The sequence below is a fragment of the Salmo salar genome, chromosome ssa20, assembly GCF_905237065.1.
Source record: "Salmo salar chromosome ssa20, Ssal_v3.1, whole genome shotgun sequence".
Taxonomy (NCBI): Eukaryota; Metazoa; Chordata; class Actinopteri; order Salmoniformes; family Salmonidae; genus Salmo; species Salmo salar.
Window position 1 is genome coordinate 11,776,102 of NC_059461.1, and position 18,738 is coordinate 11,794,839.

General features: G+C 41.8%; 1 protein-coding gene across 3 annotated transcripts in view; it reads left to right on the plus strand.

Moving 5' to 3' along the window:
* LOC106580138 (ras GTPase-activating protein 1) overlaps positions 1–18,738 on the plus strand; it is a 55,316-nt gene that overhangs the window by 22,689 nt on the left and 13,889 nt on the right. For all 3 annotated transcript variants that reach the window (XM_014160856.2, XM_014160854.2, XM_014160855.2), the window contains exons 2-7: positions 10,086–10,238; positions 15,341–15,476; positions 15,768–15,838; positions 16,414–16,531; positions 16,811–16,842; positions 18,637–18,689. In XM_014160856.2, the coding sequence (XP_014016331.1) occupies positions 10,086–10,238; positions 15,341–15,476; positions 15,768–15,838; positions 16,414–16,531; positions 16,811–16,842; positions 18,637–18,689 (563 nt within the window). The remainder of the gene's footprint in view (positions 1–10,085; positions 10,239–15,340; positions 15,477–15,767; positions 15,839–16,413; positions 16,532–16,810; positions 16,843–18,636; positions 18,690–18,738) is intronic.

The window sequence follows — 18,738 nt, forward strand, 5'->3', positions numbered from 1 at the left end:
TAGACCTACTCAACAGCCAGTGTAATCCCGTGGCGCGTTATTCAAATACCTTAGAAATGCAAAACCTTAAATTTAAAAAAAATATGACTATTTTACACCATTTTAAAGATAAGACTCTCGTTAATCTAACCACACTGTCCGATTTCAAACATTAGATTATGTCAGCAGAGTACCCAGCCAGAAATAATCAGACACCCATTTTTCAAACTAGCATATAATGTCACATAAACCCAAACCACAGCTAAATGTAGCACTAGCCTTTGATGATCTTCATCAGATGACAACCCTAGGACATTATGTTATACAATACATGCATGTTTTGTTCAATCAAGTTAATATTTATATCAAAAACCAGCTTTTTACATTAGCATGTGACTAGCATTCCCACCGAACACTGCCGGTGAATTTACTAAATTACTCACGATAAACGTTCACAAAAAACATAACAATTATTTTAAGAATTATAGATACAGAACTCCTCTATGCACTCGATATGTCTGGGCTAGCTATTTAGACACCCAGCAAGTTTAGCACTCATCAAAGTCAGATTTACTATAAGAAAAATGTTATTACCTTTGCTGTCTTCGTCAGAATGCACTCCCAGGACTTCTACTTCAATAACAAATGTTGGTTTGGTCCAAAATAATCCATTGTTATATCCAAACAGCGGAGTTTTGTTCGTGCGTTCAAGACACTATCCGAAAGGGTAAATAAGGGTGACGCGCATGGTGCAATTCGTGACAAAAAAATTGTAAATATTCCATTACCGTACTTCGAAGCATGTCAACCGCTGTTTAAAATCAATTTTTATGCCATTTTTCTCATAAAAAAGCGATAATATTCCGACCGGGAATCTGCGTTTAGGTAAACAGACGAAAGAAAAGAAAGCATTCGGTCAACTCGGGCACGCGCCTAAGCCCATAGTACTCTGATCGGCCACTTGCCAAAAGCGATAAAGTGTTTCAGCCAGAGCCTGCCTCGATATCCTTCAGCTTTTTCCCGGGCTCTGAGAGCCTATGGGAGCCGTAAGAAGTGTCACGTTATTGCAAAGATCCTCAGTCTTCAATAAAAAGAGCCAAGATGAAACACACCTTGTCAGACAGGCCACTTCCTGCATGGAATCTTCTCAGGTTTTGGCCTGCCATATGAGTTCTGTTATACTCAGACACCATTCAAACAGTTAGAAACTTTAGTGTGTTTTCTATCCAAAGCCAATAATTATATGCATATTCTAGTTACTGGGCAGGAGTAGTAACCAGATTAAATCGGGTACGTTTTTTATCCGGCTGTGTCAATACTGCCCCCTAGCCCTAACAGGTTACGCTATTGATTGTAGACCTAATTAACTATTAAATGTGCCTGGCTTTATAAATAATCCATATACAGTATCAGTCAAAAGTTTGGACACCTGCTCATTGAAGGGTTTTTCTTCAATTTTGTACTATTTTCTACATTATAGAATAATAGTGAAGACATCAAAACTATAAAATAAAACTTATGGAATGATGTAGTAACCAAAACAGTGTTAAACAGATCAATATATTTTATATTTGAAATTCTTCAAAGTAGCCACCCTTTGCCTTGACAGCTTTGCACACACTTGGCATTCTCTCAAATAGCTTCACGCGGAATGCTTTTCCAATAGTCTTGAAGGATTTCCCACATATGCTGAGCACTTGTTGGCTGCTTTTCCTTCACTCTGCTGTCCAACTCTTCCCAAACCATCTCATTTGGGTTGTCGGGTGATTGTGGAGGCCAGGTCATCTGATGCAGCACTCCATCACTCTCCTTGGTCAAATAGCCCTTACACAGCCTGGACGTGTGTTTTGGGTTATTGTCGTGTTGAAAAACAAATAATAGTCCCAGTAAGCGCAAACCAGATGAGATGGCGTATAGCTGCAGAATGCTGTGGTAGCCATGCTGGTTAAATGTGCCTGGAATTCTAAATAAATCACTGACCGTGTCACCAGCAAAGCACCATCACACCACCAGTTCCATGCTTCATGGTGGGAACCACATGCAGAGATCATCCGTTCACCTACTCTGCGTCTCACAAAGACACAGCGGTTGGAACCCAAAATATCAAATTTGGACTCATCAGACCAAAGGACAGATTTCCACCGGTCTACTGTCCATTGCTCGTGTTTCTTGGCCCATGCAAGTCTCTTCTTCTTATTGGTGTCCTTTAGTGATTTCTTTGCAGCAATTCGAACATGAATGCCTTTTTTTTAACTGATTTTTACGCTCTCCTCTGAACAGTTGATGTTGATGTCTGTTACTTGATCTCTGAAGCATGTATTCGGGCTGCAATCTGATGTGCAGTTAACTCTGAAGAACTTATCTGTAGCAGAGGTAAGTAACTCTGGGTCTTTCCTGTGGCGGTCCTCATGATAGCCAGTTTCATCATAGCTCTTGATGGTTTTTGTGACTGCACTTGAAGAAACTTTATTGAAATTTCCAGATTGACTGACCTTCATGTCTTAAATTAATGATGGACAGTCATTTTCTTTGCTTATTTGAGCTTTCCTTGCCATTAATAATAAACAAAAGCATTAAGAAGGAAAGAAATTTCACAAATTGACTTAACATTGCACATCTGTTAATTTAAATGCATTCCAGGTGATCACCTCATGAAGCTGGTTGAGAGAATGCCAAGAGTGTGCAAAGCTGTCATCTAGGCAAAAGGGTGGCTACTTTGAAGAATCTCAAATATAAAATGTTTTGATTTGCTGAACAGTTTTTGGTTACTACATGATTCCATTTGTGTTATTTCGTAGTTTTAAAGTCTTCACTTTTATTCTACAATGTAGAAAATAGTAAAAATAAAAACCCTTAAGTAGGAGTCCAAACTTATTTTTGTGTGTACAGAACATTAAGAACACCTTCCTAATATTGAGTTGCGCCCCACTTTTTGCCCTCAGAACTGCCTTTATTTGTCGTGGCGAGGACTACAAGGTGTCAAGTGTTCCACAGGATGCTGGCCAATGTTGACTTCAATGCTTCCCACAGTTGTCAAGTTGGCTGGATGTCATTTGGGTGGTGGACTGTTCTTGATACAGACGGTAAACTGCTGAGCGTGAAACTCAGCGTTGCAGTTTTGACACACACAAGCCGGTGCGCTTGCACCTACTATCATGCCATGTTCAAAGGCACTTAAATCCTGTCTTGCCCATTTACCCTCATTCATCTACACTGATTGAAAAATGGAGGCCCTCTTCTCTCATGTTGTTGTAGTGATTGTGTCTCGGTTGCCTTCTGTCATGGTGAATTTTGGCCCATTCCTCCTGACAGAGCTGGTGTAACCGAGTCAGGTTTGTTGGCCTCCTTCCTCGCAAATGCTTTTTCAGTTCTGCCCACAAGTTTTCTATAGAATTGAGGTCAGGGCTTTGTGATGGCCACTCCAATACCTTGACTTTGTTGTCCATAAGCCATTTTGCCACAACTTTGGAAGTATGCATGGGGTCATTATTCATTTCGAAGACCCATTTGCGACCAAGCTTTAACTTCCTGGCTGTCTTGAAGTTGCTTCAATATATACACATAATTTTCCATTCCTCGTGATGCAATCTATTTTGTGAAGTGCACCAGTCCCTCCTGCAGCAAAACACCCCCACAACATGATGCTGCCACCCCCGTGCTTCACTGTTGGAATGGTGTTCTTCGGCTTGCAAGCTTCCCCCTTTTTCCTCCAAACATAACGATGGTCATTATGACCAAACAGTTCTATTTTTGTTTCATCAGACCAGAGGACATTTCTCCAAAAAGTACGATCTTTGTCCCCATGTGCAGTTGCAAACCGTAGTCTGGCTTTTTTATGGCGGTTTTGGAGCAGTGGCATCTTCCTTGCTGAGTGGCCTTTCAGGTTATGTCGATTATAGGACTCGTTTTAGTGTGGATATAGATAGTTTTGTACCTGTTTCCTCCAGCATTTTCACAAGGTCCTTTGCTGTTGTTCTGGGATTGATTTGCACTTTTCGCACCAAAGTACGTTCATCTCTAGGAGACAGAACACGTCTCCTTCCTGAGCGATATGACGGCTGCGTGGTCCCATGGTGTTCATACTTGTGTACTATTGTTTGTACTGATGAACGTGGTACCTTCAGGCGTTTGAAAATTGCTCCCAAGGATGAACCAGACTTGTGAAGGTCTACAACTTTTTCATCTGAGGTCTTGGCTGATTTCTTTTGATTTTCCCATGATGTCAAGCAAAGAGGCACTGAGTTTGAAGGTAGGCCTTGAAATACATCCACAGGTACACCTCCAATTGACTCAAATGATGTCAATTAGCCTATCAGAAGCTTCTAAAGCCATGACACAAATTTCTGGAATTTTCCAAGCTGTAAAGGCACAGTCAACTTAGTGTATGTAAACTTCTGACCCACTGGAATTGTGATACAGTGAAATAATCTGTCTGTAAACAATTGTTGGAAAAATTACGTGTCATGCACAAAGTAGATGTCCTAACCAACTTGCCAAAACCATAGTTTGTTAACAAGAAATTTGTGGAGTGGTTGAAAAACGAGTTTTGATGACTCCAACCTAAGTGTATGTAAACTTCCGACTTGTGTGTGTGTGTACATACATACATGCATGCATGCATGCATGCATGCATGCATACATACATCGCACGTACCTACGTACGTGTGTATATATTAGTGTGATTGTTGTAGCCTATGTTTACCAATGTATTTCCATATTGAAGCAATGCAATTAGAACAGTGTTGACTGCAAACAAAATATTTAGCAAAAATGGGGTAGGGTATTTAACCAACTAGGCCATAACGGACTAAAATTATATTTGGAGTTGATGACAGCACACTACATTAACCTTTCTAGAGTATGTGGGACGAAATCGTCCCACCTACTCAACAGCCAGTGGAATCCTGTGGCGCGATATTGAAATACCTTAGAAATGCTATTACTTCAATTTCTCAAACATATAACTATTTTACACCATTTTAAAGACAAGACTCTTGTTAATCTAACCACACTATCCGATTTCAAAAAGGCTTTACAACGAAAGCAAAACATTAGATTGTCAGGAGAGTACCCAGCCAGAAATAATCAGACACCCATTTTTCAAGCTAGCATATAATGTCACAAAAACCAAAACCACAGCTAAATGCAGCACTAACCTTTAATGATCTTCATCAGATGACACTCCTAGGACATTATGTTATACAATACATGCATGTTTTGTTAAATCAAGTTCATACTTATATCAAAAACCAGCTTTTTACATTAGCATGTGACGTTCAGAACTAGCATACCCCCCGCAAACTTCCGGTGAATTTACTAAATTACTCACAATAAACGTTCACAAAAAACATAACAATTATTTTAAGAATTATAGATACAGAACTCCTTTATGCAATCGCGATGTCCGATTTTAAAATAGCTTTTCGGCAAAAGCACATTTTGCAATATTCTGAGTAGATAGCTCGCCATCACGGGCTAGCTATTTTGACACCCACCAAGTTTGGCACTCACCAAACTCAGATTTACTATAAGAAAAATTGCATTACCTTTGCTGTTCTTCGTCAGAATGCACTCCCAGGACTTCTACTTCATCCACAAATGTTGTGTTGGTTCAAAATAATCCATAGTTATGTTCAAATATCCTCTGTTTTGTTCTTGCGTTCAAGACACTATCCGAATGGTGATGCGCGGATGCGTATCGTGCCAGAAAATTTCAAAATATTCCATTACCGTACTTCGAAGCATGTCAAACGCTGTTTAAAATCAATTTTTATGCGATTTTTCTCGTAAAAAAGCGATAATATTCCGACCGGGAGACGTCCTTTCCGTTCAAAGACTCAATCTAAAATGGACTCTTCACGTGCACGCGCGCACCCGTCTCATTGTTCTGAGATCGACCACTTACCATGCGCTACTGTTTTTCAGCCATGGGCTGCAAAGTCATCATTCAACGTTCTGGCGCCTTTTGGGAGCCTATGGGAGCCTCAAAGTGTCACGTTACAGCAGAGATCCTTTGTTTTCAATAAAGAGAGTGTAGAAGGCCAAGAAATGGTCAGAGAGGGCACTTCCTGTACAGAATCTTCTCAGGTTTTTGCCTGCCATATGAGTTCTGTTATACTCACAGACACCATTCAAACAGTTTTAGAAACTTTAGGGTGTTTTCTATCCAAATCAAACAATTATATGCATATTCTAGTTTCTGGGCAGTAGTAATAACCAGATTAAATCGGGTACGTTTTTTTTATCCGGATGTGAAAATACTGCCCCCTACCCTAGAGAGGTTAAAGACTGTAAATACACAACTTGAAGCAACCACATATTTAGCCATGGAGCACATTCTGATTGGCCAGTGAGGGGCTCCAGACACACCCACAAGTTGTTTATTCAACAAAACCCAGCTCTTTCGCACTACTTCACCCATAATTCCTGTTGTGAAAATGGCACAATTTTTTGGGGAACCTATAACGCTACTGCCATTGCTAAGATTTAACATTGCGTTAGGTCTCTATTTTAACAAACTGATGTCAGATCATGTCTGCATTGTATGTTTGCGCAGAAGTTTGCTTTGGTTTTTAACTAGCCTATTGAATGAAATGTTTTTTTGCAGCATGACCAATCAGTTTTATTGTTGACAAGTTTCAGTTGTTGCTCTTTTGAAGTGCACACGGCACAGTATGCAGGATACAGAGGGAGCATCCTTATTACAGAGTAGTGCTTGAGGGTTATTAAACTAGTAGCAGAGCAGAATAGAGCGTCACTGCTGCTCACGGTTCATGCACCGACACGACAAGGCATTCCTCAGACTGATAAAACCAGCGTGGCCTATCGCTGCTGTCATGGGTTATGGTCATACTGCACATATCACAACACCCTGACTAACCCCTCCACCCATCCTCCAAAATGTTCTATCGTACACACAGGCCTATTGAAAATAAGCTCGTACATTAGTGAGGACTGCGTTGCTCGTAGCCTTCAACAACTTCTTTTAATGTTGATAAGACATGTTGTTTGGTTGCCATGTTTTTGTTGGTTTTAAAGTTATGGTGTGCAGTAGCTTGTTGAGTAACTTTTAGCTGGTTAGGGATATACACATAGGTCGGTGGAATATTTATAGACGTTTAGAATTTTAAGTATCGGAAATGGAAAAAGTGTTTATGCACTCATCTCACTGCAATTCATTAACTTGCTCACACTAGTGTTTTCTGACATGGTGGGGTTGGAACACTTATGACGGGTGGTGCAATTAAATATGACAAACATCGCAAATTATTCAGTAAAATCACATCTGCAGGAGTTGCACTTTTTGAATATTTGCAAGAATACAGTATGAGCCAAGAAACGTTCACAGCCAGACTCAGCTAGACTCACACATCCTCTATCAGACACCATAGTGACCAACAGCTATAGACAGTTCTGATCTACCTCCTTTTTGTTCGCGCCTTCATGCCAATCAGCTCTTATTCCCCTCCACTTCACAGTAGAAGCCTCAAACAAGGTTCTAAAGACTATTGACATCTAGTGGAAGCCTTAGGAAGTGCAATATGACCCCACAGACACTGTATATTGGATAGGCCAAGACTTGAAAAACTACAAACCTCAGATTTCCCACTTCCTGGTTGGATTTTTTTTTCTCAGGTTTCTGCCTGCCATATAAGTTCTGTTATACTCACAGACATCATTCAAACAGTTTTAGAAACTTCAGAGTGGTTTCTATCCATATCTACTAATAATATGCATATCTTAGCCTCTGGGCCTGAGTAGCAGGCCCAGAGGCTGGGTATCTTCTTCATCCAAGCTACTTAATACTGCCACCCAGCCATAATAAGTTAATGAGCCTGAGCTCCAGGAAAACCTGAACCTCCAATTCAGCAGCAACACTGTTGGTTCTGGCCAACCTGGTTTGTATGCGAGGCACTCCACTGTACTATAGTCCGTCTCATGTTTTGTCCATGCTGACAGATATGGCTGAGGACTGAGAAGGTGGGAGGAGAGGCCCCCTTCCACCTGTGCCCTCCGCCAACCCCTTGCCCATTAAGGCCTATGCCACCGGGATGTCTGCTTTGTATATCAGTAACTGGGAGCCGGCCCTGCCATCAGTAGTTGTGGGAAAAATGTTCAATGTTTTAAATGTCAACTTCCTTGATTGACATGGAATTGAACCACATCCTGACCGGCATATCTATTTCACTAACACCATCACTCTGACAGCCACTGATTGACCTCTCATCTTCTCTTATAGCTACTACACTCTGGACCTTAACCCCTCACATAAGCCTACTGCTGAAAACTGCTTTGAAATGGCCCTGGCTTGGATGTCACGTGTACACCATTAGCCTATTCTCACTTCACACACCTAGTTTATTCACATGCACTCCACCCGTAAGCTACATATTAAGCGTAGTCCACACACAGACACACTTGCACTCACTGCTCTCAATCATTCCTTAAGTCATAGGCCCTACTCCTTAGCGCTTCTCTCAATCACACACTCACTTCTCACGTCTGTCCTCCTCAATACTCTCTCCATCACACAAATCCTTTAGCCAGTCCCCTAACCCCCTCCCAGGAGCTCCACTGGCCCATTTCCTCCTTCACAGCACGCCTGCCTCCACACCACAGACTTCACATTCTCATTATTTTTTTTTACAAGTGCAGACCCTTGCTCTTCTAAGCCAGATGGGAGCCCTTAACGTCCTGTGTGAAAAGAGCTACTGCAGCACCTCATGTATCTCGCCTCCCCAGGCCCCCTGTTCTGAGGTCGCTAGCTCAAATCTGGGCCAGCGTGTACATTTTCTTCCCCCCCATCTGCCAGGAGTGTCAAGTCAGTAACCTGCTAAAATTTTAACCAGTGTTGTTTGAAAAGCTACTGTTTAATTAAAAAATCAGCCTGGTTTTAATGGTGAGGCGGAAGCCTTAAAAGATTTTAGCATTTGCGCTCCGTTCCACTCTCATCTCGCCTGTTTTAGAGTGACTGCTCTCTAGGTATTCTAGAGGGTAAAATCTTAGTGCGGTTTCTTACTGGCTTAATATTTCAGAAGATATCAATGTAATGTTTTGCTCACACCTGCAGTTTTTATTTAATTTAAAGTCAAGCCCACCGCACTCCCAGTCAAGACCCAGCCTACTAGGACTACAGCGTAATTTTTTTGCAATAGGCTATTTGAATCTGTCCTAAAAAATCGGTGTATTATTATGAATGAGTGTTAAATATGCACTATGCCGAAATCGCTCCGCCATTTCCTGGTTGCTAAAATTAGAATAGTTTGCCTAATTTCAGTATAGTGTAGAGAATCGTTGTACCATCTAAACCGCTGTGAATTTGGTGTTTTTTACATATCCAAAAATATTGTATTTTCAGCTGTTTGAAGCTGGTGTACAAAACCCAAAAGTAAGACTCAAACAAAACTTAAGACCGGGAAGCATAGAAATATTGCACATACAACAGATTCACTGCTCCTTAGACTCGCTTTCAATGAGCATGACAGATCTATAACTCACATTTCTATGCGAATTTGGCCAGGTCACCTAGAAAGTTACATATTGCAGCTTGAATGAATGAATGAACAAACAAGTTGAATGTTCATTGAGTATGTGACTCCATTGAGTCTATGCATGTGAGAGAACGGGTGTGACAAACTGAGTGGTTGATTTGAGAACTAGTGAATGGTCGAGTAGTGAAAGAGTTAATGTGACTGAATGGAGTAGCCTAAGATAATGGGTGAACAAGGGAGTGGGTGTTTGGGTGAATGAGGTAAGTAGGCTAATTTATTTATGACCCCAACATATTTATTCATCAATTCAGTGATTTTAATTATTCATAGTGTTTACAATGTGAACCAAATTTGAACTTGCACGGCTATTAGGCTGAAGTATGTTTGAATAATGTCTCGCCGTGTAACAAGCCTACATGAAGACCTTGTTTGTGTGTTACTGTGCATATGTCACTCCCTCCTGGAATCCTCTGATGGTACGCTAAATAGAGCACATAGCCTTCGTGTTGACAACGTTTTCCCGAGAGAAAAAACAACACTGAGTCCAACATAATGTAAATGCAGGTCTAGTCACCCGAGGCTGACTGTAGCTTTCCCTCCCTGTCTGTGTGTCAGGTGGTACCATGGGAAGCTGGACCGGACCATTGCTGAGGAGCGGTTGCGGCAGGCCAGGACCCCCGGCAGCTACCTCATCAGAGAGAGTGACCGCCGGCCCGGCTCCTTTGTCCTGTCCTTTCTCAGCATGACCAGTGTGGTCAACCACTTCAGGTCAGTACCCACACAGACCGAGAGACACTGAGCATATAAACACTTGATCATGACTAGGGCTGTTGCGGTGACCGTATTACCTCCACACCGGCAGTCATGAGTCATAAAGGCAGTCAAATTCCACATGACCGTTTAGTCACGGCAATTAGGCTTCTCCAAGCTCTGATGCTGCTGATTTGTCATTAGTAGCCTACCAAACTTGCTAACTGCCTGGGACTCAGCACGCTATTGTCCCTCTAATCAATCTGACATCAATGCAAATGTAATAGAAAATGTAATCAAACACTTCATGAGAGCCCATGAGCTCATTTGGCGCAACATTTCTATAGGCTATGCAATTGCGGAAGAAAACATAGTGATGGCCGCTAATAAAAAGACCTTGCCTACTATATTTATTTCTCAACATTCCTAATATTAAGCAAATTGCTCATATTTAAAACAGGAGTATAGCCTACCTGGCTGGCATGACAATAAACCGTGGGGAAAAGCGCCCTCCATTTGCTATTTAAGTGCCCCAGTTTAGATACAGGTGCATGATAATGGTCCATTCTAAATTGAAACAAATGTCACACGTTATTTAGTATATGTAAAGACCAGATTTAAGTCAAGAATAGTCTAATGGGTGACAATATTAGCCTTTCACTTGTGAATGATATATTATCACTTATGAATGATGCCAAGCACATGAAACAATGCCTTTTTTAATGCCTTTTTTTGGCGACCTTTTTCAAATCATAGTTGCATACCTCGTAAAAAAAATCTTGTCTGCTAAATGAACTAGTGCAGCCCACAGCCATTTGGCATAGCCACGTAAGGATAACTCAGAGTATGCTGTTCTTTTCTTCTGAAATAGACTACATTTTCTTTATCTTCTTTAGACCTGTCTATAATAAATAATGGATTTATTGGGAAGGTGTAGGCTATATTACATGGATTTATTGGATTTTTTAAAATGGATTTATTAGGCTGTTTTAAAATGACTTGTAGGCTATGTGTGGAAGCTAGGAGATGCTAAATATGTTTGTTAATTAACGGTCAATTACCGTGAGACTGACCAGTTATTTGCTTAACAATCACTGGCTGACAATTCTGTGACCACAACAGCCCTAATCATGACTCCGTTCCATTACATTACACATTAAGTCATTGGACAAAGGCGTCTTCTGTAAGGGGCAGTATTGTTAAGATCCCCTGACACTGTCTGAACATTAATATGCATCGCATGCATGTACGGTTTTGGAAGCATAAGGATCTTATCTTTCCTTTCAGTAAGAAATTAAATTGATACACACCTTAAAACGGTTAGGGTTAGTGTTCCCACACGGCCATATCTCCATGTTACAGCACTTGTTTATGGACAACAGATGGAAGACGAGCCGACCACCTGTGCTAATTAGCTAATTTGAGAAGAAGGCTACCTAAATTCTACCAGCACATTGACTGTGGTACTAGCTCAAGCCAAACACTGGACCACTGCTACTCTAACTTCTGGTTGAATGAGATGTTGTACCCACTGTGACTATTAAAACCTACCCCAACCAGAAACCGTGGATAGACGGCGGCATTTGCGCAAAACTGAAAGCGCGAACCACCGCATTCAACCATGGAGAGAGGTTGGGGAATATGGCCGACTATAAACCGTGCAGTTATTTCCTCTAAGGCAATCAAACAAGCGAAATGTTGGTATAGAGACAAAATGGAGTCGCAATTCAACGGCCCAGACACGAGACAAATGTGGCAGGGACTACAGGGAATTACAGACTACAAAAAGAAAACCAGCCACATCACGGACACCGATGTCTTGCTTTCAGACAAGCTAAACACCTTTGCCTGCTTTGAAGATAATACAGTTCCACTGATGTGGCCCGCTACCAAGGACTGTGGGCCCCTCCCTCTCCTCCTCTGTGGCCGACGTGAGTAAGACATTTAAACGTGTTAACCTTTGCAAGGCTGCTGGCCCAGACGGCATCCCTAGCCGCGTCATCAGAGAATGCGTGGGCGGACTAGCGTGTTTTACGGACATATTCAATCAGTCACTATCCAAGTCTGGTGTCGCTAAATTCAAGATGGCCACCATTGTTCCTGTTCCAAAGAAGGCAAAGATACCTGAACTAAATGACTATTGCTCTGTAGCACTCACTTCTGTCATCATGAAGTGCTCTGAGAGACTAGTCAAGGATCATATCACCTTACCTGCCACCCTAGACCCACTTCATTTTACATACCGCCCCAACAGGTCCACAGAAGATGCAATCGTCATCACACTGCCCGATCCAATGTGGACAAGAGGAATACCTACGTAAGAATGCTGTTCATTGACTACAGCTCAGCATTCAACACCGTAGTACCCTCCAAGCTCATCATTAACTTAAGGCTATGGGTCTCAACCCTGCCCTGTGCAATTGGATCCTGGACTTTCTGACGGGCAGCCCCCAGGTGGTGAAGGTAGGAAACATCTCCACTTCGCTGATCCTCAACACTGGCGCCCCACAAGGGTGCGTGCTCAGCCCCCTCCTGTACTCCCTGTTCACCCATGACTGCGTGGCTATGCACACCTCCAACTCAATCATCAAGTTTCCAGACGACATAACAGTAGTGGGCTTGAATACCAACAGACAGCCTACAGGGAGGAGGTGAGGGCACTCTTGAGTGTGGTGCCAGGAAAACAACCACACTAAACGTCAACAAAACAAAGGTGATGATTGTGGACTTCAGGAAACAGCAGAGGGAGCATCCCCATATCCACATCGATGGGACAGCAGTGGAGAAGGTGGAATGTTTCAAGTTCCTCGGCGTACACATCACGGACAAACTGAAATGGTCCACCCACACAGACAGCGTGGTGAAGAAGGTGTAACAGCGCCTCTTCAACCTCAGGTGGCTGAAGAAATTTGGCTTGTCACCTAAAACCCTCACAAAATTTTTAAGATGCACAGTTGAGGGCATCCTGTTGAGCTGTATCACCGCCTGGTACGGCAACTGCTCCGCCCACAACCGTAAAGCTCTCCAAAGGGTAGTGAGGTCTGCACAAAGCCTCACCGGGGGCAAACTACGTGCCCTTCAGGACACCTACACCACCCGATGTCACAGGAAGGCCAAATAGATCATCAAGGACAACAACCACCCGAGCCACTGCCTGTTCACCCCGCTATCATCCAGAAGGCGAGGTCATTACATGTGCATCAAAGCTGGGACCGAGAGACTGAAAAACAGCTTCTATCTCAAGGCCTTCAGACTGTTAAACTGCCATCACTAACATAGAGAAGCTGCTGCCAACATACAGACCCAAATCACTGGACACTTTTTAATAAATTGACTTAATAAAGGTATCACTAGTCACTTTAAATAACGCCACTTTAATGTTTACATATCCTACATTACTCATCTCGTGTATATACAGTATTTCATACCATCTATTGCATCTTGCCTATGCCGCACGGCCATCGTTCATCCATATATTTATATGTACATATTCGTATTCCGTCCCCTTACATTTTGTGTATAATGTAGTTGTTGTGAATTTGTTAGATTACTTGTTAGATATTACTGCACTGTCAGAACTAGAAGCACAAGCATTTTGCTACACTCACATTAACATCTGCTAACCATGTGTATGTGACAAATAAAATGTAGATTTGATAAGGCATGCTCTGAACACGTGTATAAACGTAACCCGGGAAATGGATGGAGGCATCCATAGCTGTGTGGATTGGTGAAAAACTGCTACAGTAAGTGCATATAATTGACAGAGTGTAAAGAAGGAAACCTGGACAGAATAAAATTATTACAAAAAATGCATCCTGTTTGCAACAAGGAGCCGAAGTAATACTGCAAAAATGTGGCAAAGCAATTCACTTTTAGTCCAGAATACAAAGTGTTATGCTTGGGGCAAATCCAATACAACACATTACTGAGTACCACTCTCCATATTTTTTGCATAGTGGTGGCTGCATCATGTTATGGGTATTGCTATAAACGTTAAGGACTGGAGTTTTTTTCAGGATAAAAAACAAACAGAATGGAGCTAAGTGCAGGCAAAATCCTAGAGTAAAATCTGGTTCGCACACTGGGAGATTGATTCACCTTTCAGCAGGACAATAACCTAAAACACATGGCCAAATCTACACTGAAGTTGCTTACCAAGACACTGAGTGGCATTTTTGACTTAAATCTACTTGAAAGTCTTTGACAACACCTGAAAATGGTTGTCTTGCAATGATCAACAACCAATTTGACAGACTTTAAAAATGTTGAAAATGATAATGGGAAAATGTTTCACAATCCAGGTGTGGAAAGCGCTTAGACTTACCCAGAAAGACTCACAGCTGTATCGTGATAATCACAGTACATATCGTATCGGCACCTAAGTATCGTGATAATATTGTATCGTGAGGTCTCTGGCAATTCCCAGCCCTAGTGCATACGGTTTAAAAAAAAATATATATATATATATATATATATATATATATTTTTAACTGTATTTGTTCCAATGCGTTTGATAGACCTGTCAATTAGGCCCGACCTTCATTGATGACCAATACCTCCTAGACCTGATCAACACCAGGCACTTCAGTAGACGATTGATAACGTACTAGGAAATTATGACATCTCATTCACAACATTGCTTTATAGGAACCCTTGTGGATTGGTATTAGGAAGGCAAGGTTAAACGTGTAGCCTAACCATAAGAAGATGTATTTGAATGGTGTCTAGTCTACATTACCGCATAGTCAGACTGAGATGTGCTCCCCTCTGTTCGCTGCTTCGCCAAGACTTTAATCATGTCATTTTCATCATTACTCGAGCAATTTCACACAAGACTATTATCTGATGAGTCATGGTGGTTTAATGCATGTCTTTTCCTTTTGTTTCATAGATCCCAGGGCAACTGGGTCTAATTTTAGCACTGTGCTGCTCTGTTCTTGTACTCTTTGATGTTTTGGGTCATTGTGTAAAATGTAGACCAGTTGTCTGCTGATAAATTGTTCAAACAGTCAATTTAGCTTTGGCCTATTTGTATTTTCATACATTCTGCAGACTGTGCATGCATTGTGCTTAACAATTAATCATTCTTAGTGGTGTGTCTGTGTGTGTGTTTACAGGATAATCGCCATGTGTGGAGACTATTACATAGGCGGGCGGCGGTTCTCGTCCCTGTCGGACCTGATTGGTTATTACAGCTACGTGTCTTGCCTGCTGAAAGGTGAAAAGCTGCTATCGCCTGTGGCACCCCCAGAGGTAAGATTTCATTGCACTCGAGTAGAAATGGAAGTTAGACTTTCTTAGACACATACTCAATATATCTGGGAAATATCTACTTCCCGCTACACCCCAGGCCATATATCATAGCCACTCTCAGGAGAGAAGCCAGGCAAAATACTAATGAGTGGTGTGAGGCTGTGAAATCATCATCCTGGAGGGTGTCTGGTGGAATACTTTTAATTTAGAATTCTGAGGGGGGTTGAAGATATGAAGATTTTGGGAAGCATGGGTTAATGTGCAGTTCTGTGTTTTTGTTTGTGTATGTAGCCTGTAGAGGACAGGAGGAGAGTGAGAGCCATTCTTCCATACACCAAAGTGCCAGAGACCGATGAGATCAGGTAAGCCCTACAAGAAGCATAAGACATTTGTGGAAGGTGAAAGTGTGTGTTTGCCTTGTTGGAGATCACATTATCTGAATAGGACAAAAACAGACCTCTCCCTTTCATTTAGCAAATCCCAGCACGCAAACAGATGAGCCTGGCTATTCTTCATGTTGTCAGATCTGAGAAACTGTCTGAACCCTTAACACAGACACACTGCTAGCACAGACTTAGCTGGCTGGAAAGAACCATGCTGTAGTTCTTCACAAAGGTGTTTGGTGGCTTACATGAGACACCTTGTGGAGAATGGCTGGTACGACACCCAAAGACTACCATATGTAAGAAATAGTTCAGTAGGCAATAAGCTGTAAAGCCTCAAGCGTCCGCACTGCCTTTAGATCTCATAACTAAATAGTTAAATGTAATTGAATAGAACCAAGGCTGTTTCTAGTGCATAATAGTGGGTTTTTGTGAAACAGGAAATGCAGGTATGAGTTCATGTGTAGCAGCACATTAAGATGGTAACACAAATTTTTTGCCCCCTGAACGTTGACCAGTTTTTATTTTTCTTGCCTCCTCTCCATGTCTGTTAGCTTCCTGAAAGGGGACATGTTTATCGTTCACAATGAACTGGATGACGGCTGGATGTGGGTGACCAACGTGAGGACGGAGGAGCAGGGCCTCATTGTGGAGGACCTGGTGAAGGAGGTGGTGAGTTGAGTACAGCACAGGTCTGGGATCAGCCCTAACCTGTAACCATTCACCTGGGCTGTGTCCCAAATGGCACTATTCCCTATGTAGGGCACTACTATATACAGGAAATGGGGTGCATTTTGGGACACAGTCATGGTTTGCCATTTAATAATGTATTTTCTCAACCTTTTCTACTCAGCTGGCAATTGGAGTATTTATGGGTCTTTTCAGATGTTTTCTTTTTCATTCGTCATTACGTCTCCACTGATTTGTTGAACTGTTTGTGCTTATTTTCAGGGACGGGAGGAGGACCCACACGAGGGCAAAGTGTAAGTTCTGATTTGGCTTTTTCTCTTAGGTTGCCATAATGTCTATGTACAGTATATGTTATTTCGTATGTAAACCTTTGTCAAAACAGATAATTTCATCAATACTTTTCTCAATACCCACCATTATCCAACCCCCCACAAAACATTGACTGGTGATATTAATTCATGAAAATGGCTGTTTAGATCATATTTTTAGACAGCCTATCATTTGAGGTTCATTACGTCCCTGCCTTCTGGCTGCCTCGATACACGCAACCCATGTTTACCCTATCCTCTAGGCAAATTATGTTTTCATGTTGTGCACGAATGGGCAGGGAAGCTTGAGTGAGAGCGTACTGTATACAGTATGCGTCGTTAGTGACTTTGACATAATCCATGTTTGCATCTACACGGCTCAATGAATCTCTTAACAATGATGGTGTGACTCTGACCCAACACACAGTAAGGCTGTAAATGTGTGATAATTTTGTTTGCCGGCCTCCCAAAGACAGACATACAGTTGAAGTCAAAAGTTTACTCATGAAGCCATCTATTTTGTGAAGTGCACCTGTCCCTACTGCAGCAAAGCACTCCCACAACATGAAGCTGCCACCCCCGTGCTTCATGGTTGGGATGGTGTTCTTCGGCATGCAAGCCTCCCCCTTTTTCCTCCAAACATAATGGTCATTATGACCAAACAGTTCTATTTTTGTTTCATCAGACCAAGTACAATCTTTGTCCCCATGTGCAGTTGCAAACCGTAGTCTGGCTTTTTTATGGCGGTTTTCGAGCAGTGGCTTCTTCCTTGCTGAGCGGCCTTTCAGGTTATGTCGATATAGGACTCGTTTTACTGTGGATATAGATACTTTTGTACCTGTTTCCTCCAGCATCTTCACAAGGTCCTTTGCTGTTGTTCTGAGATTGATTTACGCTTTTCGCACCAAAGTACGTTCATCTCTAGGAAACCGAGCATGTTTCCTTCCTGAGTGGTATGACGGCTGCGTGGTCCCATGGTGTTTATACTTGCGTACTATTGTTTGTACAGATGAACGTGGTAATTTCAGGCGTTTAAATTGCGCCCAAGGATGAACCAGACTTGTGGAGTTCTACAATTTTTTGATTTCTTATTTCTTTTGATTTTACAATGATGTCAAGCAAAGAGGCACTGAGTTTGAAGGTAGGCCTTGAAATACATCCAAGGTACACCTCCAATTGACTCAAATGACGTCAATTAGCCTATCAGAAGCTTCTAAAGCCATGACATCATTTTCTGGAATTTTCCAAGCTGTTTAAAGGCACAGTCAATTTAGTGTATGTAAACTTCAGACCCAATGGAATTGGGTTATAGTAAATTATAAGTGAAATAATCTAGAAACAATTGTTGGAAAAATTACTTGTGTCATGCACAAAGTAGATGTCCTAACCGACTTTCCAAAACTATAGTTTGTAAACTTCTGACTTCAACTGTATGTACAATGTGAAAAATGCATTTTACAAATCCAACATTAAAGAAATTGTATTGTATCGGTAAATTAACTAAAGTTGCTTTGTTTTGTACGAGTAGTTGAGTATTTGGAGTGAGATGTCGTTAGAATGACTGACATTTGCCCATGTATGAGAGTTGACTTGCTGATGGCAGTTCACCAATAGGATCTATCAGGTTGTGATTCATCATCCTAGACTCTGATCTGACCCTTCTAAAACCCCTCACCCCTCACCGCCCCTTTAAACCCAGCACATTATTGATCTGTCGGTTTTCTTTTCCCTCCTCTTTCCCTTTTTATCTCTAATGGTCCATCCTCATCCTCTCTGTAGTTGGTATCACGGCAAGATCAGCAAACAAGAGGCCTACAACTTGCTGATGACAGGTAGCAAGCACTATATTCTCTGTCTTTAGATTTTACATTCTCCTCACGA